This window comes from Magallana gigas, chromosome 6, assembly GCF_963853765.1.
Source record: "Magallana gigas chromosome 6, xbMagGiga1.1, whole genome shotgun sequence".
NCBI classification, from domain to species: domain Eukaryota; kingdom Metazoa; phylum Mollusca; class Bivalvia; order Ostreida; family Ostreidae; genus Magallana; species Magallana gigas.
Genome location: NC_088858.1, coordinates 16,293,077 through 16,320,399, shown reverse-complemented (window position 1 = coordinate 16,320,399; position 27,323 = coordinate 16,293,077). Strand labels below are relative to the sequence as shown.

At 33.6% G+C, this 27,323-nt stretch overlaps 3 protein-coding genes across 7 annotated transcripts in view; all 3 read right to left on the bottom strand.

Moving 5' to 3' along the window:
• Positions 1-2,955, bottom strand: part of LOC105345066 (uncharacterized) — a 32,652-nt gene extending 29,697 nt beyond the window's left edge. For all 3 annotated transcript variants that reach the window (XM_066088691.1, XM_066088692.1, XM_066088690.1), the window contains exon 1: positions 2,857-2,955. In XM_066088691.1, the coding sequence (XP_065944763.1) occupies positions 2,857-2,929 (73 nt within the window). In that variant the 5' untranslated portion in view covers positions 2,930-2,955. The remainder of the gene's footprint in view (positions 1-2,856) is intronic.
• Positions 2,956-7,330: 4,375 nt separating this feature from the next.
• LOC136276593 (uncharacterized) lies at positions 7,331-16,170 on the bottom strand. 3 transcript variants are annotated; one of them, XM_066088978.1, is made up of 10 exons: positions 16,030-16,170; positions 13,895-14,044; positions 13,353-13,483; positions 12,594-12,744; positions 12,272-12,287; positions 11,937-12,069; positions 11,276-11,426; positions 10,915-10,932; positions 8,672-8,802; positions 7,331-8,167 (listed from the first exon to the last, which is right to left on the bottom strand). In XM_066088978.1, exons 2-10 carry the CDS (start codon positions 13,995-13,997, stop codon positions 8,027-8,029), a joined length of 975 nt encoding a protein of 324 aa, XP_065945050.1. In that variant the 5' UTR covers positions 13,998-14,044; positions 16,030-16,170; the 3' UTR covers positions 7,331-8,026. The 3 variants fall into 3 exon arrangements, with proteins under 3 accessions (XP_065945050.1, XP_065945051.1, XP_065945052.1); XM_066088979.1 differs by lacking the exon at positions 10,915-10,932; XM_066088980.1 differs by lacking the exon at positions 12,272-12,287 and having other exon boundaries at positions 11,937-12,067.
• A 169-nt stretch (positions 16,171-16,339) lies between these two features.
• Positions 16,340-19,716, bottom strand: LOC136276592 (uncharacterized). Its single transcript, XM_066088977.1, has 7 exons — positions 19,191-19,716; positions 18,966-19,068; positions 18,600-18,780; positions 18,158-18,243; positions 17,733-17,870; positions 17,022-17,261; positions 16,340-16,438 (listed from the first exon to the last, which is right to left on the bottom strand). The coding sequence occupies exons 1-6, from the start codon at positions 19,659-19,661 to the stop codon at positions 17,092-17,094; spliced, it is 1,149 nt and encodes a 382-aa protein (XP_065945049.1). The 5' UTR covers positions 19,662-19,716; the 3' UTR covers positions 16,340-16,438; positions 17,022-17,091.
• Between the last annotated feature and the right edge of the window lie 7,607 nt (positions 19,717-27,323).

Here is a 27,323-nt window from a genome sequence, read left to right as displayed (position 1 = left end):
TCTACTATATACGGGCAATGCATAATTTTCTTTGATTTGCATGATTATGGTATTAATGGTTTTAATGTAATCTGAATCATGCAACAAGGAATTATTAAATTTCCATAGACCTTTTCCATGAGTAAAGTTTCCAATTTTTAGAGTTAATAAAACTGGAGAATGGTCAGACTTGTAACTTGATAAAATATCACTCACTTTCTTGTACCATATTTAGCAGAGAATTTGAAACCAAAAAAAAATCTAAACGTGCCTGTTTGAATGGGTGAGGTTTGCGCCATGTATATCTTAGTTTTTCAGGGTGAAGTTCTCTGAATATATCTGATAGGTTGTGGTGAGAGTTTATTTCCAACAGTTTGTCCCTAGCTTTGGCATTATTGATATGCTTATAGTTGTGATAGTCTTTGTCTGGGTTTAATACAAGATTAAAATCCCCAACTAAAATGATATTATCATTCTTAAAATTATTTATAGCCTCTGATACCATGTTATAAAAACCAGGATTATCTTCATTAGGGCCATATATAACTGCTAAACTTACACGTATATTACTCAATTCAATATCAAGGGCAAGGAAATTACCAGAATTGTCATTTACTGTATTATGGACTTTGTGCTCAAAATTATTATTTATAAATATTGCTATACCTCTAGACTGAGAGGTAAATGAATCAAAATAAACATCGTATCCCCATTCATTACGTATGTCTGTTTCCATATCAATAGTAAAGTGAGTATCTTGTAAGCATAAAATATTACATTCTAATTGTTTATAGTATTGTAAAACATATTTCCTTTTCTTAAAATTATGCAGACCCTGACAATTTGCTGATATTATTTTAAGCTCAGACATTTAGGGTGGAATATAACGATGAGAATATTTTACCTTAGCTGTATGTCTTGTTGAGTCGTCCTCATGTTCACAACTAGAAAGTAAGAATAGATTGATAGGGAGAGTAGATAGAGAGTGCATACTGATTAGATATAGAGATCTGTGCATCGTTAAGAGAGAGTACTTAGGTGTTTGGTTATTTACAATTTATAAATTTACATCGGATATGCCACCCGAATGCTAATTACAAAATATGTCAATACAGAGTTTATAATTCCGGTTACGGATTATAATATACTGAAGCTTCAGGCGGCATTCTTATTTCCGTAATAATAAACGGTTGCGTGAAAGCAAAAGTTTATATTAAAAAGATGTTCACTTTAACACTTTTACGGAATGTAGAATATTTTATTCAAGGATCAGGTTGGCGACCTCGTTGACAAGACCCTCCATGATGGTAAAGCGTTGAGGCCCAATGTGCTCCCCCATCCACCTCGTAACAACTATGGCAACGTCCATGATTTGATTTTCTCGCATGTATTTGAGTAAACGACGACCTGCTCCATGCTCGCCATCGTCATGATAGTTTTCAATTAATTTCCCTTGTTCCATGAAACGGTAGATGAGTATTCTACTGTCTACACTGGCGACATATGGATCAATGCAGACTTTTTTGTAGAAATTTTGGGCCTGGTTTACAGACCCAACTTTGGTTCCAGTTGCGTAGAATTCCGATCCATTCTTTTGTATGGGTTCGGTGTTCATCGTGACGATGTCATCCAGTTGCTCACTCTCGGTCTGATCAATTTTCAGAACAGCTGCATTGGAAAGTAATGGTACCTCCTCACTATATTTTGATCCGTTTGGCAGAACAATGCTATTTCTAGATATCTTGACAGAGATGTTTTGTTTTTTAAGTGAGTCTGATTTGTCAAAGAGTTTGTTTCTTGCGGATACAAGTGCGGGGGGCTGCTGGGGAGTGATATAAAATGGAAGGGAGACTCTTGCAATTTTTTTACTTTTTTGCGCATTTAGAATTTCGTCTTTTTTGTTACGGTCAGTCAACTTGGCTGTGATTGTTACAGGTCGATCAGACTTCTTATGAAGAACTCCATTTCTGTGAATTCTGACGAAGCTGACATCTACCCCAAGTGTTTGTTTAATGAGCGCCGGCATGCTGGCAGCTAAGTCCTCGTTAGGGGTATACTTGAAATTGTGTATCAGGATGTTATCCCGCATAGACCTGGATCGAAGATCGGTTATTTCGTTGTCCATTATGGACATCCTCCGATCCATACGAATAACCACTGATCGCAAAAGCTCTAGCTCTCTGCGTAGATTGATGTTTTCGGTCTTGAGTGTAGAAATATCATCATAATTGCACTCCGCTTGCTCACCGACGTATTTAAGGTTTTCATTTAGACCTTGTTGGTTATCTCGCATCTCCTTAAAATTATTTTGCAAATTTTTCAAAGAACGTGACACCGTTACATTTACTTCTGGCGGATCATTTAACGGTACTTGAGTCAAGGTATGAACCGGTTTTGCAAGCTGTCGGGAGTTGGTCTTTGTCTTGGTCTGGGTCTGGGTTTTGGCCGCACTCTGCTGTGAACTCTTCTCAGAGTTTTTCCTTAGATTATTTGATTTAATTCCAGGTTCCATTGCATGTGTGTTTGTTGCACCCTGATCTCGATTTTTGATGTATAGAATCCAACATAAATCAATGACACACACACATCAATCAACTTTTACGGAATAAGATCCTTTTTAGGCTATATATCAACCAAACACCGGACAGAATTTTTAAGCGGCCATCTCCGACGGCTGTCACGTGATCACCGATACACTTAACATTTGTTCCTATCGACGTTTTCAGACTGTTTTAAGTATTTGCTCATATTATATGTAGTTCTGGTGATAAAAGAACCTTTTTTTCGTTAATTTGGTTTAACAAATAAAATCATATTTATGCATGTACATATTATATATACAAACAGTATCGACAAATACAATGCTGTAGGATCTACCTGTCAAGTGAAGTTTGATTCCAATGACGTTAACATTACAGACGACCACTAACAATATGATAAGTTTCCACATTGTGAATTGTTTTCGAAAGAAAAACAAACTAGACAATTATCTGCTTTATATACTCTCTGATATTGGTGTCCTCTTCAAAACGTATTATTAAAATGAAACCAAATATCTTGGAAACATTATATCAAGTTATCGAACGTTTACGCCCCCTCAAACTCTCTTTTTTATTTTCGCATTGTATAATAATCTGAATATTTTAAAAATAAGATTTATAGATTAACAATCATGACATGCAACAATACCCATCCCTTGACCTCCTTTCCATCGCCCCGAGAGCATACACCTCGTGTACAACATACATTTACTTATCGATCCGCATGTAGTGGAATATGTGGTAATGCAAGTTAGTAATTAAAGATGAAAAAATCATTGTAAAAATGAATCAATGGTACAATTGCATATTCCATCAGAATATCACTTGTGCCACTTGTGGATATGTAAACTCGAAATATTTTGATGTTTTCCTGTTTCCTCAATCGTTTGTTTTGTTTCTATCGGTGATTTACCTCAGTCGACAAAATTTTATGATGGTGCGCTGTTCCGTGCGGTCAGATGACGTCGCATTTTCGGGCGTTTTTAAAAACATATTTATGCCGTGAAATCTTTTAAAAGTCTTCTGCTGGTTTGAAAATACTTTCAAACGACGTATGAAAATGACATACACCATACAGACTACATCATTTTAGAAGATTATGAAGTTTTGATATGTTTTATGAAAACTGTAAATATTGATATCTAAAAACTTTGGACAATTTTTACGCTTGGCCGTGCGTACTTTCCGCAACCCTACGATACATTAAAATTTTAATTTATTTCTATAGGAAACATTCAAAACCACTTTTGTTTGAATTGAAATTTTATGACAAAGATTTAGATATACAATATGTATAAATAACAACATTTAAAATGACAAAAATGCTTTTTGGACAACTCGTATATATATATATATATACACAATGTATATATATATTTTAAAGGGCAGTTCTGATACAGTGGTTTCTGTGAAGATGATTATTAAAATACACACCCTTTATTATACATATTTTTAATTATCTCCACCTTTAAAGAGACGTTACCCTTTATCAAAATGATATTGATTTCCTTTTACCTTCAAATGCATTGTGCAAGATTACCGGCAAACGGCTGAACCGGCAGAAGAATTTAATAAAATGTCTGAAAAATTGTGTCCTCAAAACAGTTGAAAACCACTTACTAGTAATTACAAAAGATTCGAAACAAAAAATTTACATTTTAATTGAATGCAACTTTTTTAAAACAAGGTGAAAATATTGATTTCATTGGAATCATTTTTATTCGTGGGGTTCAATGTTCGTAGGCAGTCAAAATTTTCCTGGTTCGTAGGGACATAATTTCGTTGGTAGTGTAATCGGGATAATTTCAATAAATATAAAACAAGTGATTGTATACACATTAGTGGGGATGTAAATTCGTAAGCAAGGATTACCAACGAAAGCCACGAACATTGGTCTCCAACGAACAATGATGGTTACACAGTAACCAACGTTCATTTAACAGAGAAGAACACTTTTGTTATTTAATAAATTACTATTAGAAATTTAAAAGGAAATTCGTGCTTGAATCCTTAAATAATGGCAGCATCATAAACTATCTTGGTCCTGTGTAGCTCTCTTTTAGCTCACCTGAATCAAAGGTTCAAGTACGCTTTCATGATCACTAGTTGTCCATCGGCCGCCCATCTGTCTGTCCGCCCTTCCGTTTGTCCGTCCTTTCGTCTGTCTGTAAACTTTTCACATTTTTGACTTCTTCTCTAAAACCACTGGGCAAAACTTAACCAAACTTGGTACAAAGCATCTTTATGGACGGGGATTCTAAATTGTTAAAAGAAAGGCCCTTTTAAAAGGGCCATAATTGCAAAACAGTGAAAATTGGGTGCGTGTCCTTAAAAATGTTTTCCTTAAGAACCACCGTACCAAAAATGCCAATATTTACACCAAAGCTTGTACATATTGAGAAAATTCTATATTGTTACAAAACTGGGACCCCAAGATGGGTTCAAAATATAACGTACAAATATATTAGGGAAATGCATGTTTAAAAATCTTTTTCTCAAGAACTATTGCACTATAAATGTCAATATTTACACAAAAGCTTGTTTACATAATGAAGATTCTAAATTGTGAAAATTGTGACTCTTGGACCAATATTGGGGTCACAAGAGGGGTTCAAAGATTAACATAAAAATAAACAGGAAAATTGTTTAAACGTCTTCTTTTTATAATCAGCAATGCTACATTTGTGAAATTATTATGCAAGCATTCTCAAAAGGTTTAGATTCTAAATCATTAAAATCGTGACCCCTGGACCAATACAAAGGCTGCAAGAGGGGTGCATGTAATTCAATGTTTGACAGAGAATATAAAGAGAAATTGTTTAAAAGTCTTCTTCTGAAGAAATACAATGAAACCATCCTCAAATAATGTCGATTCTAAATTGTTAAAATTGTGACCCTAGAACCAATACTGGGGCCCAAAGAGGGGTTCAAAGTTTAACATAGAAATATGTGGAAAATTGTTTAAAACCCTTCTGAAGAAAAACTACAATGCTACGATTTGTAAGATTACTATGAAAGCATCCACAAAAAATGTCATTTAAAATTGTTAAAATTCTGACCCCCGAACCAATACTGGGACTCCAAGAGGGGTTTCACCTGTAAACATAGAAATAGAAGGGGGAAATGTTTTAAAAACTGATATAAAATGATACAAGGAACTGTTGGTCGGGTGGGCTTTTGTTTAGTTTAATGACTGTGCCAATTTACGTTTTGTGCCTAAACTAGCAACATGTCTTCATAAACCAAGAAAAATGTATAGTCTTGGAATCCCACCTCCAAACTCAATTGAAGCAATAGTAAATCTATAGCCAACGTTTCTTTTATAATTTGAAATATAGGCAAGAAATCAACGATTAAAATACAGTGCCTATACAATAACAGCTCCCAGCTGGGTCAATATTGTGGTCATGTCAGTTAGGGACTTGGTCGGAAACATATGCTCCGCCTTCTGATTCCCTCCCTTCCTTCCAGCCTTCTTGACCTCTCAAACAGCAACACAATGCTATATTAATTATCTCTAATTTTCTCACAATCAAAATTAGAATCTAAAATAGATTTATTTAGTCACACAAATCATCAACTACAACACTTCATGGTCTTATTGAGAATAACTGACTGCCTAGTGCTTGCAGAAAGAACATTGCACTCGTAAGACTCTCTTACTGTAGATATCTGGATATTGACGGACGTTGGGTGTTGAAATAAAAAGACATTCGTTTTGCAAATCAGTGTCTTCTTATTCATTCCACACCTAAAACATTACCTAATAGATTTATATCTACATTTATATTTTTGCCTCTTGTACATCATTTACACATTGAACATTATTCTGAGATGCTGCACATATGCATACATTTACACATGAACTTAAACATAGAATACATCTTGTAAATGACGTTTATCAAAACCAAATATGCCATAAATAAATCCGGATATTTTGTATCCGATCTAACATTTTATCAAAACAAACAAAGTGATTTCGAAGATATTGCGTGTACAAATTCAGAAAAAGAGCAAAATTAAATAGAAATTAAGAGATTCAACAAAATTATTAAGTACTTCCATCAATGTAGAACTCCTAAATTATATACAGTTTACTTTAAAAACAAAATACAAGCGAGTAGGCGATTGGAATTAAAATTTATATCAAAAGAAGTACGTGGCAATCTATTGGAAACAAACGATCACGCTGACAAGAAATGCATGATTTTTTTTTCTTCTAAAATACATTTGCTATTTTCTAATATATTAAGTTCGGGTATCTTAATTGTATAATTTGAAAAATAAGGTTGTATAGGTTTTTTACTCCACAATTCTCCACTGTCAATTTGTAAATCAAATAATACGGATATTCAACTGCCTTTTCCAGGGTTTTAATGTATTTTCTACTTACATGCAAGAAGTACTTTAGAATGTAAAAGGTTTATAAAACAAAGCACACTATTTCATTATGTAGCTCGATTTTCGAGTGCAATAGATTTTATTAGCATCTTTGCACAAAATGTTTGCCACTTTTTCCGTCTACAAAAAAATATTCAAAATTTATAGAATATTCTAATGACAGAAATATTACAATATTACAATTTTATTAAAGGTTTTATACGGGAAGATACATGTACATTGCCGTTTAATGCAGCGAATCATCGATGTACTTCAAAACCCTATAATATTACAATAAGGTAGCTCACTATATCAAAACGTATCCGTTTTGCAACACAACGTCACCAAATGGTTTTTTTAATGTTTTGTTAAATTGATTAATTTAATCGACTTAGTTGAATATCGTCCAATCTAAAAGGTTAAAGTATCGGCATTGTAAACCGCATATCACAAGTTCGAACCTGCTTTGGTATGTCACATAAAGCTTTAATTGCATTTGGGATTTGTTTATATCAACACCTTTTTGTGTACAACATCGTGGCGTAGTGGTTATCACATCAAACTACTGACTCAAATCAAGAATTTGATTACGGCAAAAGCCATTGCTTGTATGTATATGGTTATATTACAATTTAATTTTCTTAAAATGATAAAGTGACAACTTTCATATTCTTGAGATATTTATTACGTCTGCAAAATTTAAAAAAATAAATGGCAAAAATTTGCTTTATTCCGCCATATGAATATGAATCGTTTAATTTTTACACAAAGAATCTGAAAAATGAATTATCTTTCCTTACAGAACCTTCCTTTTGAAACTGAAAGACTTGAACACCCATTTACAAAAATGTTTGATAAAGAACGACCAAAATAGGCATACCAATAAGTATGCAGTCTAATATATGCTTATAATCAAGTTTTCTCTCAGACGGAAAGGCATTTCACGACACAATTTTTATAATATCTTATTGGCCTTATTACAAATTTAGATGCAGGTTTTTATGTTCGTATAATGTGAATAACATAGGCCAACATGTAATCAATATCTAGAAAAACCCCGTCAAATTTCAATAGTTTTTATTTCTTGTTTAAAAACAATCTTGTCCCGGAGCACACACATTAATGATTTAAGAATTTCTATAAACGGCAATTCTCCAGGGTCCGCCACAAGCCTGTCTTTTATTCCCTGCGCACGGTTTTAAACAGTCGCCTTTGTTCACTACTTGGAAGTGTGTTAGTATATTTCCACAAAAACACTGTATACCAACCTGCAAATATACAAGATACAAATATACAAAGGGCCAATAGTCAGCAGTGTTCACTTGAACACCAATATCTAATCGTGACTCAAACAGCAAATTATATTACTTTATTCAAGTGAAAGAATATATCAAATGGGCAATAAAAGTAGCAAGCGTTGCAGTAAAAAAAGATCCGCACTTTTTCTGCCATGCTAGCAAACCTATATACCTGCATGAATCATTGTATTTTATTGTAAAAATTCAAATTACAAATGTAGCCATATCATGCACGTTTACTCTTAAAAAGAAAATTAATGGTATTAAGTGATATTAAAATTATGACACTTCATTTCACATTTATTACGAAAATGAAATATTTTTTCGACTGTAATACTTAATATTTATATGTCACAGTTTTTTGAATAAAATGGTACAATACAAATCCAAATTAATTATCTGACTATTAATCAATGATCATTTTTTGAATCTGAACTTTCCCTATTCCTTTGTCTTTTTCTGATTAATTCATACCTCTACACCATAGAACATGAACTTCAGGTCCGTACACGTTTTTCTGCAGCTGTCCACTGTCATTGTTGTAGAAGTGGTCATCTTTCCGTTCAAGGTTCGGGCTTCTTGATCCACAAAACAGCCAACAAATTCTACAAATATGCATTTGAAGTTCATTTCCAATTTTTTCTTGTTTCTTAAAATAAAATTTAGATTTTTTTAGTTTTTATCCTTGAGATAATTATTACTCCTGGAAAATAGATGGCAAAGTTTTAGTCTATTTTGCTATATTAATGGTTTAGTTACTACACAAAATGTCAGTAAACTATTAGACTAATTGTTCCTGAACTGTCAAAAGTCTTTCCTCATCATTTTTATGCTAAAACATTTTTGTTTTAATAGAATCGATGAAATGCTATCTCTGCGGTTTAAAAAAATAAAGTCAAATGATTTTTAATGATACTTTTTCATTTGATCTTTGACATTTGTCATTTGCCATGGTCAACTCTTTTTACTGTCCAATGTCCCTGTCAAGTATAGTTGTAAATGTTTTCAACGAAATAAAAAAAAATATCAGGATCGAACAATAGCGGCACCGAATCCTTTTGGTATTAATAGAGTGAAAGATCCTTAAAGTAAACTACATGTTATGACATTCGTAAAAGTTTCCTATTGATCCAGCGTTGTAGCAATAACAGCCAATTCATATATCAGGAGCAATATCTCTAACCTTTTTATATTTTTAATTGTCTAAAGAAGAACCTACTACATACATGATTAAGTTTTTCTATACAACCCTAAAAGTTGAGATATGAAAATTCAATAATTCACAAATTGTCATATTAACTTGACGCATTACCTTTATGTTATTTTGATTGGCCAAGTCGACACTTTTATAAAAGTGTAAAAGTTTCAAGTTTCTAGCTCTTATAGTTTTAGAGGAAAAGCAATAACAAACAAGTCTAAATAGGGGCAATTACTATGTCGTTATTTCAAGGTAGGGCTGATGGGCTATATTTTGAATTGTTATACCCCTGTAAAACAGTTCCTATATAACTCTATACGAAAAAAAGTCCAGCATTTTGACTGTTGGACTGGAACTGTTAGATTGGAACTGTTAAAATCGACTGTTAAAAAAGACTGTTGACCGGTGACGTCACATTCCGCAAAAACGTGTTATTGATTAGAAGGGGTATAACAAAACAGTTGTTGACTGTGTCTCGGGCAATAGTTGATCTGTCGGACCGGCTCGCAAACTGTTGCCCGCGGCCTTCGGCCTTGGGCAACAGTTTGCGAGCCGGTCCGACAGATCAACTGTTGCCCTCGACCCCAGTCAACAACTGTATAATGTTATAAGAATTCCTACTACATTCATATACAACTTTCAATACTACCCTAAACAATAAAAATGTGAAAACTCATTTTATTATACTTCCGTTTGAAATACTGAATTCTGATTGGTTTATACGCAGTTAATAATTCGTTCTTTTACCCTCAGCGTTAGCAACAAACTTGCAACGGGAAACACCACGAACTGTTACATAATCGTAAATTAGGCGCGTACGGTTCGCCCTAGAATTCACGTCATTTAAATTAAGACACTTAGTATAATAAAATAAATAGTGCCTGTTTGGGAGGATAACAGTTGAAATTAACACCCCTCAAAAACCATCGTCAACCTCCACTTCACGTCGGTTGACAATGGTTTTCTCGGGATGTCAATTAACTGTTACCCTCCCAAACAGGCACTATTTATGTAAAATCACATATTTTTAAATGACCTTGAACTTCAATCTTCATGTCATTTTGATCAATCTATCCTTTTCCAAGTAGTACGAAGTCTCTACGACGAAGAGTAAAAAATTTGGAAGTGTATTCATCAAATTCTAAATACTTTTAGGGGCAATAACTGCTAAAAGGGGGCATCAGGGCCTTTCGGTATGAATATATTGAGGAATCCTAACAATTAACTTAAGACATTGGTTAATGTTCATAGTCTATATATCTCATGATTGAGAGAGAGGAGAAGAGAAGTGATAACAAGCATTTTCAAAACAAAGGGCAATAACTCTATAAGTTCTGGAATTTTAGGACAAAAAAAAAAATCTTGTGTCATAACATTCAATGAAAAATGACATAAATTTTTAATTACTTATATAAATATAATTTTAAAAAAAGAGTCACCATGAATTAAATATGTAAAGAAAAAAAGAAAATCAAAATGTATTTCACCAGAGGTGGAAAAGCCTAAAAAAAAGACATACCTTTTGTTACGATGGCAGCTGAAAGGTTTTAACACTTATTAGAGGAAGGTTTGATACAGAACAATAAAATAGGCATATCACTGATCTAAGCATGAACTATAATATGTATAATATAATAATAATAAACATTATTTTTAACAATAGAAAGGTATTCTCAGAAAACACATTTACAATATCGAATTGACTGGTCTTTTTGTGAACTTGGGCAGAAAGTTCTATGTTCGTAGATAGTAAATGATAAAAACAAATACTTTATCAACGTGTAACTAAATAAGAGAACACATCTATTTAAATCGACAAATCTCAATACTTTTTATTTCCTATTTTAAAAAAACCAAATTGTTTTCCTCGTAGTACTCACGTGATATGTATCGAGGATTTTCATAAACAGCAATTCTCCATGACCCACCACAAGCCTGTGTTCTATCACCTGAACACGGTCTCAGACAGTCTCCCTCACTCACTTTTATTGCATGTATAAGGTCATATCTACAAAAACACTGCGAACTATACTGCAAATATACGAGTCTATACATTAATAACAAAGAGCCATAGTAAGCAGTGACCACATTAACACACTTGCCTAACCATGACTCAAACACTACCAATATGATTTCTCAAACGGGCAATGAAAATACATGTAACAATGTTTCAACGCACCTTGGGTAAAAAAATCAGTAAAATCAAATGAAGAGGAATCGAAATCCAAAATTTTTTATTTACCCATTTTTTTAAATTGCGTTAAGTGCCTCGATATTAAAAAATGTTGATGTGTATTCATACTGCACTTCGAACAAAAAAAAAGATTCAAAGTGCGTTTACTTGTTCCCAAACTTTACGCACTTTGAAAATCAAAACAAGTCCTGTAATTTTGTTCAAAGTTCGTTGCTACATTTGTTGTTTTGATTGTGGTTTGAATTTATTGTACAACGTGTTTTGAGTTACCTTTCCCCATTAAAGGAATATTTTCTTGGGATCTGAACTTTTTTTTCAATATTTGTCATTTTCTGATTACTTCGTACCTTTACACCGTAGTATTTAAACTTCAAATCCGTACACGTTTTTCTGCACCTGTTTACTGTCATTGCTGTAGAGGAGGTCATCTTTTCGCCCAAGGTTCGGAATGTTTGATCCATGTAACAACCAACAAATTCTAAATACAAACATTTATTTGTCTCAAATCAAAATACAACATTTTAAAACATTTCCAGTTTTCTTTAAATGAAATAAAGACAGCTTATATGTACATGTACTTGAGATATGTATGACTCTTAGGGAAATATATGGTAAAGTTTTGGTTAAGTTTACCATACGATTGATTTTTTATACGAAAAAGAATCTGAAAAAAGACTAAACTTTTCTTACGATGGCAGCTGAAAGATTTATACACTCATTTACATTAATGTTTGATAACGAACGATTAAAGAGGACATATAACAAAGTGTTTAGTATAATGTGGAGTTATCACTAGTTATTCATTTAGATTAAAAAGGTATCCTTAGGAGAAAAAAACAATATATCTAACTGATTGGTTTTTTTCGAATTTTGGTACAAACTTTCATTTTCGTAGATAGTGAATAATGAAAACCAACATTTTATCAAAACATGACTATCAGAAAAAAATTTAAACCGGCAAATTTTAATAGTTTTTAACCCATATTGTTTATTGAAGTACTCACTTGGTATGTATAGAGGATTTTCATATACAGCAATTCTCCAATTTCCACCACAAGCCTGTGTTCTATCTCCATCGCACGGTTTCAAACAGTCGCCCTCCCTCATTTTCCTCACGTTCAATAATTGATTTCCACAAAAACATTGTGAACTGTACTGCAGATATACAAGAGACATCTATACATTAGGACCATAGTTAGCAGTTTTCACCTGAACAGCAATGTCTAACGGTGACCTAAGCAGCGATTTCTATAACTGTATCCAAGTAAAACAATATCATAAACGGACAATGAAGGTAGCAAGCACTGCAGAAAAAAGATAATTTCACAGTTGTCTTGCCATGCTAGCTAGCTTCTTCCTGCATTAATCAAGTATGAACGCATACTAATGTTAAAATTCAATTTACAAATGTAGCCATCTTATGTACATGTACCTTCTTTAAAAGAAGATTTTCTTATTTCAATTATATATATATATATATATATATATATATATATATATATATATATATATATATATATATATTATATGAGTGTATAAACTGTAACCCTCTGACAATCTTGTTGAGAACAATGCACGATTTTGCTCGACAAATAACGACCTGTAAATACTCAATTTTATATGTCATATTTTACAATTAATTGTTTGTTCCAAAATGATGCAACACTTATATAATTCTATTGCCAGACTTGCATTCTTTTATGAAACAATTTACCGTATCTGAACGTTCTCTTAATCATTGTCCTTTTCTGATTACTTCGTACCTCTACACCGTAGTATTTAAACTTCAGGTCCGTACACGTTTTTCGGCAGCTGTCCACTGTCATTGTTGTGGAGACAGTCATCTTTTCGTTCAAGGTTCGGGCTTCTTGATCCATGTAACAACCAACAAATTCTAAATACAAACATGTATTTGTCTTAAAACAAAATACAACATTTTAAAACATTTCCAGTTTTCTTTAAATGAAATAAAGACAGCTTATTTCTTACAATGGCAGCTGAAAGATTTATTCACTCATTTACATTAACGTTTGATAACGAACGATTATTGAGGACATATAACCAAGTATTTAGTATAATGTGGGGTTATCAAATGTTTATCATTAAGATTAGAAAGGTATCCATAGGAGGAAAAACAATACATCTAACTGATTGGTTTTTTCCGAATTTTGGTACAAACTTTCATTTTCGTAGATAGTGATTAATGAAAACCAACATTTTATCAAAATATTAATAACAGAAACAAAATTTTAAACCGGCAAATTTTAATAGTTTTTTAACCGTATTGTTTTCTCGAAGTACTCACTTGGTCTGTATTGAGGATTTTCATATACAGCAATTCTCCATGACCCACCACAAGCCTGTGTTCTATCTCCTGCGCACAGTTTCAAACAGTCGCCCTCCCTCATTTTCCTCACGTTCAATAATTGATTTCCACAAAAAATTGTGAACTCCACTGCAGATATACAAGAGACATCTATACATTAGGACCATAGTTAGCAGTTTTCACCTGAACAGCAATGTCTAACGGTGACTCAAGCAGCAATTTCTATAACTGCACCCAAATAAAACAATATTATAAACGGGCAAAGAAGGAAGGAAGCACTGCAGAAAAAAAAGATAATTTCACACTTGTTTTGCCATGCTAGCTAGCTTCATTCCTGCATGAATCAAATATGAACGCATATTAATGTTAAAATTCAATTTACAAATGTAGCCATCTTATGTACATGTACACTCTTTAAAATAGATTTTCTTTTTAAAATAATATTACTTTATATATATATATATATATATATATATATATATATATATATATATATATATATATATACATCAGGCTTGGGGCGAATTACATTGTAAAGTAATGCATTACATTACCATTACTTCATGAATTTGGGCATTAAATTACCATTACCATTACTTGATTTTCTTGAAGTAATGCATTACATTACCATTACATGTGTAAAGTAATGCATTACCATTTCCATAACTTTGTTTTAAAAAAGTAAAGCTAATAAAGAGTTTTTGCAAATGTTTCAATTATAAAACACTCTTTAACATATCTACAGCAGGTTCAAATTCAATGACTATATATACAAGAGTCATTCTTTATTCGCTCAATATATAATGATCTTGTGGCATTATGAACAGCATATTACATAAGTATAAAGATATTTATAGACATTTGGCATGATACAATATCAGATATAAAAGAGAGACACAGAATTCATGCATAATAGAAAACAATTTATGGAATAATGTGGTGGTTATCAAAAAGCTTAAAAGAGATATTTCCCCAGATTAGACAAATCTTTATAATTTTGGACACTTAATTGTATTACAATATAAACAGAGGGTTTTTCCCAGTTATATTTCTTCATATATTTTAACCGGATTTCTTTATACTGAGGACTCTTTAAGACAAAAGATTGCACTTTATGATCAAAGTTATCATCTTTTAACTGCATCCTATTAGTTTAAAATTCTTTCCAGCTATACTAAATAAACGTTCTACAGGAGCGGTGGAAGCCAGGACTGAAAGATTGTTTGATAATCTTTATATTAGGATAAAGTGCAAAAATAGAAATTGAAATACATGAATCTTGTATTTTCTATCAGTCCAAACTAATGTACTTAAAATACAACAAAGAGAGAGAGAGAGAAAATATTTTCAAATGGGTTATAATATTGGAAGTGATTTTGATTTTCATCATGGATGGACAGTGCATTCATTTTGCCCTTAAAGGTGCATGCCTGTCCTTTTTCTATTAGGACATGGCATAGGAAAGGGGATTGGGGTGTTTAGCACTTCTTATAACAATAGATTGTTTTGATACTTAGGTTATCCTGGGGGCATAGTGTGTTCTTGACACATCTTTATTGAAGTGCAAACTAATTGGAGTAAATTGTTTAAATGATTTAAAACTCTTAATAACAACACTCATAAAAATGTTATGAAACTGTGTTGTTATATCTAGTAAAATGAACAATTTAAAAATTAAATTTTATAATCTTTTTTAATAATACATCTACAACATTTTTATTTCAAGAATTATTTCTTTCTTCTTTATAATAAAGTTAATCAAATTCATTTTCAGCTATTCATTTATTCATCACATTTTTAAAGTGAACATGCATAAATTAGCATAATAATGCAAAGTAATGCCATGTAATGCCAGCATTACACTCAATTTTGGAAAGTAATGAATTACATTACCATTACTTGTAATGCTAATTTTGTGGCATTACACATTACTAGCAATATTTTGAAAACATGTAATGCATTGCAATGCATTACCATTACATTTAGCATTACCCCAAGCCTGATATACATGTTTCTATCTATCTATCTATGATATCTATCTATCTATCTATCTATCTATCTATCTATCTATCTTGGAAACATAAGTGTTTCCATCTATTTATATTTCTATCTACCTTGGAAACATAAGTGTGACCAATATTTTTCTGGGCTACAGCGGCTGAAACTCTATAGTTGAGACTGGCAGATCCACTAAAATGCAACCTTTTAGGAGCTTTAGATGCTATAGAGTTGTTAATGCTTTCATTGGCCTGTGTTGAACCTAGTTCAGCTATCTTCTTCGAATGGCTTTTGTACTTCTTGAAGATATCAGCGAGAGATTCCTGTAGATTTTTGTCTGTTAGGCATTGGCCAAATGGAAGATGTTTGTACTGCTTATGGGGATCTTCTTTATGTGTACACCAGTCCGAACAAGAAGAATGGTCTCCGAACGGATGTTTCCCCATTGCATCCAAACCAACTTCAACACCAGCAGGATTGTGTTTGTTCTGAGCAACCATATATGCCCAACATTTTTGAATGTACCTGTAAATTTGCGAATATTAGTTTAAATGTACAGTGAGGCCATGTTTTTGACATTACAAAATTCATTGTTACATGATCATATTATTTGTAGAGCCCTTTTGGCTTCACAGGATTTGTTTACATGACCAACCAAGTTCATATCCCAATGATAATCTCACCCGCTTAATGCATAACAATTTTAAACATAAAAACAACATTATATTAATGATCCTGAATGGTTGGCCATTATCAAAGGTAAATATAAGTAATAATCAGCAATGTTAAAAAGTTCACCCTGATATGAACTTCGTTGGTACATGATCAAATCTGAGAAGCCCTGACCAACCAAGTTCATTTCCCAGTGAACTTTTTAAAATGCTGTTTATTTCTTAAGTAACTAGCATATTTAGTTTTGTGTTTTATCAAAATTTCTTTATGATATTATGTTTTTTCAAATTTATAAAATAAGGGGGCAGAAATAAGACCTTATTGCATATACCGGTAGTTCTTTGGGAAAGAAAATTGTATATAATATGAGGACTAGTTACTCTTACATGTATGAATGTAATTATTGTCTAGAAAAACTCACAGTACTGAAACTCACCTGATTACCCTAACTGATAAAGATGGGTAGGTTTGTTTCAGGACATAGAGGCTGTTTGACAGATTCTTTTTCAAATGGTTTTTGTCAGACCTCTTCTTAATATTTGGCCAACAGTCTGGTGTAGTTTAGATATGGTTGTGGCATCGTCATCTCCGACAATGGCTGCTGTACGTATTCCAGCTTGCTTCTTTTCCTTAACCATTTCCACTACCATATCCTGTTCCATAGCTTTCGCACTTCCTATTAAAACACAAGGTTAAATTTATTTCGAAATAACTTGATATACCGGTATACATATTACAATGCATCTTGATTTGAACTACATCTTTGACCCCAATATCGCCTTGATTCTTTATTCAATTCTGATAATTATCTTCCACTTGAAGAAGGCCTCATCCTAATTTCATATTAACAAATTTGAAAGCTCTCTACATACAATCTGATTAAAATCAGCTGTTCTGATACGCTACCGCTCGTTCGAGAGCGGTAGCGTATCAAAACAGCTGATTTTAATCAGATTGCTCTGCATATTGATTTTTATATGCAAATTTTGGTAGATTTAGTTTAAATTCAACAAGTTGTTCTGGAGAAGTAAAAATAATATATAAAAGAATTTTCAGATGGACAGACAAACATGTGGATGTTGATCAAGGGGTTATCAGAAAATCTTATGTGATTTAATTCTGTTCCTCCACCTGTAAACATATTTACCATTCCAGTTCTGTTTACAGTCATGTGGCTGAGGATTAGTCCCTGTCTTAGATGCATGACCGCACACGCGGCAGGATTTGGTCCGAACACTGTATCCGACCACCTTTCCTGTTCTAGTACCAATCATGGTTGCATGCCCTAAAATTAAAAAGTTAAAGTTAAATATATATCAATATAACCAAGATTTTTTAACCTTCTAAACCTTTTCAAAGTTCATTTACAGCTGGGACAGACAGATATGGTAATTATATGTGAAAATGTTTTAAATAAATTACATGTTGCTTTCCTTAAACACAAATATACATGAATGTATTATACAGGACAAAATGAGTATTATATATCTAGTGTCATGTTTCATCAATTTCTAAAATATTTACAAATGTCCTTAATTTTATAGCATTAAAATTGGTGCTCCATGATTTTACCTGACATGCTATCATAGGCTTTCCCACTTCCCCGTTTTTGCCATCCAGCATCGACAGAGACACAAATATCCTTAGAGCCAGTTTCTCTGAAAATTTATAGTTTATATTCAGATAAAAATCAATACCAGGATGCATATATAATGCAAGAGATGTTAAAGGCATAATGACCCATGATTAAAAAAATTAATAGTATAGTAAATATTCTATTGTATAATAATTTAATTCTGGTTGTAACGCGGCATTTGGTTGGATAGAAGAAATTCAAACGTAAAGTCAGGCAGATTAATATATTTCTGATGTTAGTCTTACTGTGAGGTAGGGAACATTCTTTATACAATATAGAATAATTTTTTAGCCAATTAGAAAGTTATATATGAATAAACCATATAATCCAAGAGGATAAAACTAACTAAAATAGTGTAATGTTAGATAAAATATTTACTTCTCAGTTGCGTTACATTCCTCCTCGAGACACTCTAAAACAGAACTGTTTGCCACCACTTCCACTGCCTGTCCAACCTCGGTTTGTCGCTTACTGACGAGTTTATGTTGAACTTGGGGAATATTCAAAGCTGCTAAAATGCTATTCATTTCGGATACTCCCACACCAGAATGTATCAAAGCTGTAAATGCATTAAAAAACAAACTATGCAGTGCCCTTTGTCTGAGAGAGAGAGAGAGAGAGAGAGAGAGAGAGAGAGGGAGAGAGAGAGATAGAGAGAGTTTTTACAAAATATATTTATATTTTAGTAAAGTAAATTATTTATGTTAATATTTCTTAAATCAGAAAACTAAAAATGTAACCTACCGTTAGCTAGTTTAGTGTTTACATCCCATATATGGGTTTTTTCATGTTGTTTCCCTGTGGGTACATTGTTTACGAACCTGCAGTTTGTATTGCTACATGGGACCTGTAAAAAAAACCCCAACATATCATAATCATCAATATACTCAAATTTATATATTTTTCTCATCCTTATTTATTTATTTAACGTGATATCATAGTTTTAAAATACATGTACATGTAGCCTACCTTTAAAATGGCAGCAAGACCGTACGTTCTTATTGAGGTGGCATGTGACAGTTGGAGGGGGTTTGTGCAGTTTTTGCAGGACGCCAACGCGTTGGGAAGAACCCCAAGCTCAACGACGCGTCTTCCACTGTCCCATGGCATGCTTGAATGTTTTGATTCACAGTCATCACCGTCGTCTGTGTCGGCATTGGCATCGTCAACTTCTTCGTCTGCGACGATGTTGTTTAGGTCCTGAAGATTTAGAGACAGGGATGATGTAGCGTTACATGTACCTGCATTAGCATAATTATGCTCTTCCGATATCTGGGCCGATTGTTTCTTAATCACCCATCTAGCTTTTGTTGCACTAACAACGTTCTTTTCTCGTTTTTTCCTTTTCGATGATGTAAACACCATTGTTTGTTTACATTCGAAGCATACGACACTGTAGACTGGTTCGCTGTCACTGATGTCGTAAAATTTTACGAACATTCAATATGAAGTAGTATTGATTAAATAACATCTATTAAGCATTATTTGTTATTAATCACTTTAGTTTATGATTATCTTTTGAAGAATAGTTGTTAATTGCATTAATTTCATAATGCAAAATTTTACAACGTATGACCCGTTTTTTGGTAGCTCGAGTTGCGCGGCAAACTCAAATTTAGCAGGATCGAACCTTTTTAAGGTGACCCCTGGGCACCCTACAGTGGATGACCAGTCACTTTCCATCGTGTAAAATGACATAAGGTTCACAAAATCATAACGACATTTGTGTGGGAAATACATGTAAGGATGTGACTTCTCTTTCTCTCATGATATTTCTGTTAAGGTGACCCCTTGTCACCCTACAGTGGATGACCGGTAACTCTCCATTGTGCAAAATGACATAAGGTGACCCGTGGACACCCTTCAATGGATGACTGGTGACTCTCCATTCTGTAAAATGACATCAGGTGACCCCTGCTCACCCTACAGTAAATGACTGGTGACTCTCTATATTGTAAAATGATATAAGGGGGCCTCTAGTCACCCTACAAAGGATGACCAGTTCCTCTCCATCGTGTAAAATGACATAAAGTTCACATAATCATAACGACATTTGTGTGGGAAATAAATGTAAGGTGACTTCTCTTTCTCTCTATCATGATATTTCTGTTAAGGTGACCCCAGGTCACCCTGCTGTGGAAGACCGGTAACTCCCCATAATGTAAAATGACATCAGATGACCCCTGGTCACCCTACTGTGGAAGACCGGTCACTCTCCATTGTGCAAAATGACATAAGGTGACCCGTGGACACCCTTCAGTGGATGACTGGTGACTCTCCATCCTGTAAAGTGACATAAGGTGATCCCTGGTCACCCTAGAGTATATGACCGGTGACTCTCACCTTATGTCATATAACATGATGGAGAGTCACCATTTATCCACAGTAGGGTGCTCACTAGTCAACTTATATCATTTTAAAGAGTCAACGGTCATCCTCTGTAGAGTGACCAGGGGTCCCCGTATATCATTTTACACGATGGAGAATCATCGGTCATCCACTGTAGAATTATCAGGGGTCACCTTATACCATTTTACACGATGGAGAGTCACCGGTCATCCACTGTAGGTGACCAAGGGTCTCCGTATGTCATTTTAAACGATGGAAAGTCATCGGTTATCCTCTGCAGGGTGGCCAGGAGTCACTTAATGTCATTTTACACTTTGGAGAGTCACCGGTCGTCCACTGCAGGGTGACCAGTGGTCACCTTATACCATTTTACACTTTGGAGAGTCACCGGCTTACATGTATTTCCCACACAAATGTCGTTATGATTTTGTGAACTTTATTTCATTTTACACGATGGAAAGTGACTGGTCATCCACTGTAGGGTGCCCAGGGGTCACCTTAAGTGAAATATCATGAGAAAAAGAGAAGTCACCTCCTTACATGTATTTCCTACGCAAATGTCGTAATAATTTTGTAAATCAATATATACGGAAACTGGAAGTCGGCTGATGCATTTTGCAGATGGAGATTAATCAGTCTTCATCCATATCTTTGACTACCTGGTGTTACCTCAGATCATTTTACAAGATGAAGATTCACTAAGGTTATGCACTGTAGGATAACCAAAGGGTCACTTTAAGTGAAAATGAATAAGTGACGTCATCAATGTTTTTATATTGATGTTGGAATTCTTTGAGTCATTACGGAGACCAGATTTAACAAATGCTTAAATATTCAAGGTGAAGATTTACCAAAGCCATCCAACGTAGGGAGACTAGGGGTCACCTTAATTGAAATATGCCTAAGGGGACCAGAGGTAACCTAAGTTTTTTTTTTAATCAGTGTTGTATTTATTCTTTATATAAATACGGAGACCATGGATCACCTTATGTCATTTTACAGGATAGAGAGTCACCAGTTATCACTGTAGGGTGCCCAGGGGTCACCTTATGTCATTTTACACTATGGAGAGTGACCGGTCATCCACTGTAGGGTGACTAGGGTTCACCTTATGTCATTAAACAATATAGAGAGTCACCGGTCATTTACTGTAGGGTGACCAGGGGTCACCTTGTGTCGTTTTACAGGATAGAGAGTCACCAGTCATCCACTGAAGGGTGCCCAGGGGTCACCTTATGTCATTTTATACTATGGAGAGTGACCGGTCATCCACTGTAGGGTGACCAAGGGTCCCCTTATGTCATTTTACAATATAGAAAGTCACTGGTCATTTACTGTAGGGTGACCAGGGGTCACCTTATGTCATTTTACAGGATAGAGAGTCACCAGTCATCCAGCGAAGGGTGACCATGGGTCACCTTATGTCATTTTACACTATGGAAAGTCATTGGTCATCCAATGTAGGGTGACCAGGGGTCACCTTATGTCATTTTACAGGATTGATAGTTACTGGTCATCCACTGTAGGGTTACCAGGGGTCACCTTAACAAAAATATCATGAGAGAAAGAGAAGTCACCTTCTTACATGTATTTCCCACACAAATGTCGTTATGATTTTGTGAACCTTATGTCATTTTACACGATGGTACGTGACCGGTCATCCACTGTAGAGTGACCAGGGGTCCCCTTATGTCATTTTACAGGATTGAGAGCTACCGGTCATCCACTGTAGTAATTGAAATATCATGAGAGAAAGAGAAGTCACCTCCTTACATGTATTTCCTACACAATTGTCGTAGTGATTTTGTAAATCAATACGGAAACTGGAGGTCGGCAGATGCATTTTGCAGATAGAGATTAATTAGTCTTCATCCATTTTTTCACTACCTGATGTTACCTCAGATGATTTTACAAGATGGAGATTCGCTAAGGTTATTCACGGTAGGGTGACCAGGGGTCACCTTAAGTAAAAAAATCGATAAGGGGACCAGAGGTCACCAATAGTTTTAGATTGACGTTGCAAAAAAAGGGAATATCTAAAAGGCTACCAGACGTCAACCTTGGTCTAAGACAATGTAGTTTAAATTTTCTTAAAATGACATGAAGTCCAGATGTCAACGTATGTCATTTACAGAAACACCCATAAGGAGACCAGAGGGCAGTTCATGTCCCCATCAATTAAATGATTATTTTCCTTATCTATAGGGAGACCAGAGACCTTATGTCATTTAAATGATAGGTATTCAGCCATGGTAGGGGGGTCAGGGGTCACCTGAAGTAAAACTATGCACAAGGAGACCAGAGGTCACCTCAGGTCCTTCATCAATAAAATAATTTTAATATAGAAACGGTCAGCTAATGTCATAACAAGATGGATATCCCTAGAAGCCATCCACTAAAGGTCACCTAATGTCATTTTACAAGATGTAGATTCAAATAAGTCATTTACTGTAGGGAGAGCAGAGGTCACATTTAGTAAAATAACCATGAGGAGCCCTGAGGTCCCCTTATGTCCTACATTAATGTAACAATAATTTTGTTTATCAAAAGAGGACCAGAGGTCGTTTGTGAGTTTACACCTTTTGACATTAGCAATCTAAATGAATAAACTTTTTATTTTGGCCTTATTATAATATTTGGTTTTATTTCAAAGTCCCCGAAAAGATCCTTTATTCCCCGGTACCTCAGCAAAGCGAGTACACAGAGAGAAACCCGGTATAACATTACCATGAATGATTGTTGAAATCTTTCAGCCGCCATTTTAAGGAAAGGTAAGGTTTTTTTTATATGTGTTTTGTTAATATATAATGATTTATATTCATTAGGTAAAATAAGGCAATACAGCAAATTTTTGACATCTATTTGCTAATTTCGCAGGAACAATAACTATCTCAAGAAGTTAAAAACTGTGTCTATGTCATTTTAAGGAAATTGAAAACATTGAAATGTACTAATATGCATATGACGTAACAACATCAATAATAACACTGTTTAACACAGGGTGTTTTAAATTCTGAAACTTATTTTTCATACATTTTTGGTGTCTTTTGTTTGAACTTAGTAAACAAATATGTTTTATCGTGGTTTTTTTTAAAAGAATTATCATTCCATTATGATTTGTATTAGATTTTGCTTTTAGAAAGCTCGTTTTCTAAAATTTTTGTAGATATAAATACCAAACTTATCAACAGCAAAATCAAAACTTAATACTTTTCACGACTGAAGAAAAATCTCAAGGATTTACAGTGTCTTGTTTCGTTATGACCTGTAGAATACCTTGCACATGAATATATTGATAACAAATACAATGCTGATATTTATTGTCGTGTCAGTATAGAAGATTCATTACTTAAAACAGTCGATAAACTCATTACATGTACAACGTTTCTTAGTTCTTTCTAACCGGTTGATCTGCCTTGAATTTTAAGAATTGAACAATATTTTAATCACGACTTCAAATAAGTACATGTAGTGTATGCACTATAAAAATACAATTATTATGATCAATGATCTGCGGTTCACAAGACCGATACATTAACCACTTAATATCGACGATATTCAACCAACAGAGCCGATTGATACATATACAATCAATTATCAGAACATTTAAAGCCATATTGTGACGTTGTGTCAAAGGATACTTTTTGATGTAGTAAGCAACCTTAATGAATAAACCTTTGGTAAAATTAGCATTTTTGTCGGTAGTTTGTTTTATTAATTTGAATATTTTCTCTTGTAGACAGAAAAGCAGCAAAGAGTTTGTGTAAAGATGCTATTAAAATATATTGCACTCTATAATCGAGCAACAATATGCAAATTTGATGTTTTATTTTATTAATGTTTAAACACTTACGTGCTTGTTAAATACGAGATACATAGAAACTCAAAAAATCCAAAGGGAATTCTTATGGTGGAATAACACACCTGGAAAAGGTCACTCAAATTAACAGGGAATTTTTTGATAATGAAAGATATAATGATAGATAGACTGTACAAATGTCAAATAAGCGAAACATTTGCAGTTTGGGGATAAAAAATGAATATCTAAAATAATTATTCCAGTAAGTAACAACAAAAGCCCCTGCGGGATTCGAACTCGGGATGTACGAATCACAAGTCTTACAATTTATCCACTCGCCTATGGAGTAAGTTACATGTTTCAGTCCAAAAAACTCTTTTAATTAAACGAAATGTCGTTTTGATCATCGGTCAGTCATTTTGTGATGATGTGTTATTCCACCTTAATTATTTGACAGAGGAGAATTGTACTATAAACATGAACAAAGCATATTCTACAGTAAATATTTGCGAACTTATGTATTAGAAGATAAAAAAATTTATTTGATAAAAATCAATTTATTTCATATCACTTTGTCAAGCAATACCCTAAAAGGTCAATACTGTGCTTTATTTCTTTATGAAAGAAAGAATAACCAGTAACGATTACATGTCCCTTTGCCAGGCGGCGCACTGTGAAATATCTTTACGTCTGTACGTCACTTCTAGAACCTTCACAAGGTTAACAATAACATTTACTTTTTATTTCCGAAAATGTCATACATTTTTTTCTTTGAACATGTATTTCTGTTGTCCTGAAATGTGTCGTTCAGCATTTTGTCGTTCACTTTTATCGTCGTTTTTTTTTCCACACCAAATGTCATCATACTCGACCGAAGATTTCAGGGTTGCTAAACTACTGATCACAAAATGCATTTTTATGAAATTTTCAAGCATGTAATGAAATTAAATGTTACCGATACACCACCTAAAACGCTTACGTCGTTACGAGTTTACATTTCAACTTATCGCAAAATGTGCCATATTTTTTTTTTAAAAGCATTCCAGCAAAAAATTCTTTTTGGGTTTATGTAACAATAACAAGCACATTTAAAGGCCATTTTCCTGGAATTTTTTTTTTTGAAAAGTACTTTTCCTCGCGATTTTTATTCCTTTATGTCGATAAGAACAGATTGCGCCGTTGTTTAATAAGTGATATTAATTAGTGGTATGCTTTCAAGTTCACTAATTTAATCTCATACAATATTTGACATCAAAACATAATTTTTATGCAACTTACTTGCAGCCTTTGTGACACAAATTTCATATTTCTGTGATTTCAAATAACTGCATAACACCACCTGTCTATGCTACTTTGATAAAACCCTTGCACCTGCATGAAAATGAGTTTATTTGTTAAAACAATGGAAAAAAAAAATATTCTGTTATCACCAAAACTGCAATTGATTTGAGCAATTGTCTAAAAGAGTCGGGAGACGTCATTATGAACTAGTTATAAGTGTATTTTAGTTTTAGCTCACCTGGGCTTATATTGGGATCATTTTTTTTACTTCAAATCAAATCAGGTAAAATAAAAAATATGAAAACCATTAAGTCACACTAAATGAGTACTTCTAGAAAAAGCAATGTAGTGATTTGTGTTTAAAATAAGAAATGATTATTACGATATGACAGCTTTAGATACATGTTTTTGTTAATGACATTTTGGTAAGAGTTTGCGCTTAAATTCACAAAAAACATCATCCCTCAGATTTTGTAAACTTTGTTTCTTCAAATACCTTTCCAATCTAAACTAAATGCTGTCATTAGACAGTAATACCCGTACCAAGTGTTTGCCCCTAAATTACATCGGTGTGTACCAGTTTTAGTAAAAATGAAGACCACATGCAATTTCAAGAAATTAAAAAAATATTATTTTCATTAAAGATGAGATCCCATCCAATAATACACATGAGTACCCCTTGATGTCCATTTTGAGGTTGAACTGTTTGCATGGGAAATTTAAGTTAGTCAATAGTCTTAACATTTCATGTCATAGAAAGTATAATGGTCTATATAATTATTACAAAAACAATTAAATTATGTCCCTTCCCTCGGCGGTTGCCGGCTTTAGACTTGCTTCTAGGTGCCAACATTATTGTATGCACGGATTTAGAGAAGGGGTGGGAGTGAGGGGTCCAGAACCTACTCCGCCTTGAAAAATGTATTTACATAAGTAGTAAAATTACCAAAAATACACCTCAGACCCCAATCCCCACACCCCTGCAAACACATTTACATGTAATACTCTGACCACCCTTCCGCCCCCCCCCCCGCCCCCCACACACACACTCCTCATGGATAAATAAACATCAGAATAATTTGAAATTAATGAAAGCTTGTACATGCAACAATAAGATAGCAACAATAAGATAGTGCATAATAAATGAAATAATTGTATTACACAATGATTTTCAAAGCAGAATTGCGAGGACAGAAGATATAATTACTAATTTAAAGGACTTGGACACAATTTGACTTAAAATTTTCAAATTTTATTTTTCCATTTTCAATTTTTATACTGATAAATATAGAAGTTTATAATATCAAGTCAAAATTTGAAAGTCAAATATCAAGTTATAGGTAAGATACGGAGGTCATAATTCTTTGTTTTGTAAACAAAGCTCGAATATTGTCATTTTTACATATGTGTTGTATTGGCGTACGTTTCAATCAAATGTAACTTTTTTTGTTGATAATAGCATTTATGAAGAAAGTGAGTTAGTTTAAATTGTTTTTTACATGTCATTTTGTCCAAGAAATGGTGATTCTCTACATTTCATTTTTTGTAAACAGCTATAAGACTCGAGCTTTGTTTACATAACAATCAATTCTTACCTCTGTATCTCGCATGTTACTAGACTGTAACTTTCAATATTTTGGTGAATCCTTTAAAATGTACCAGTAAACCATTTT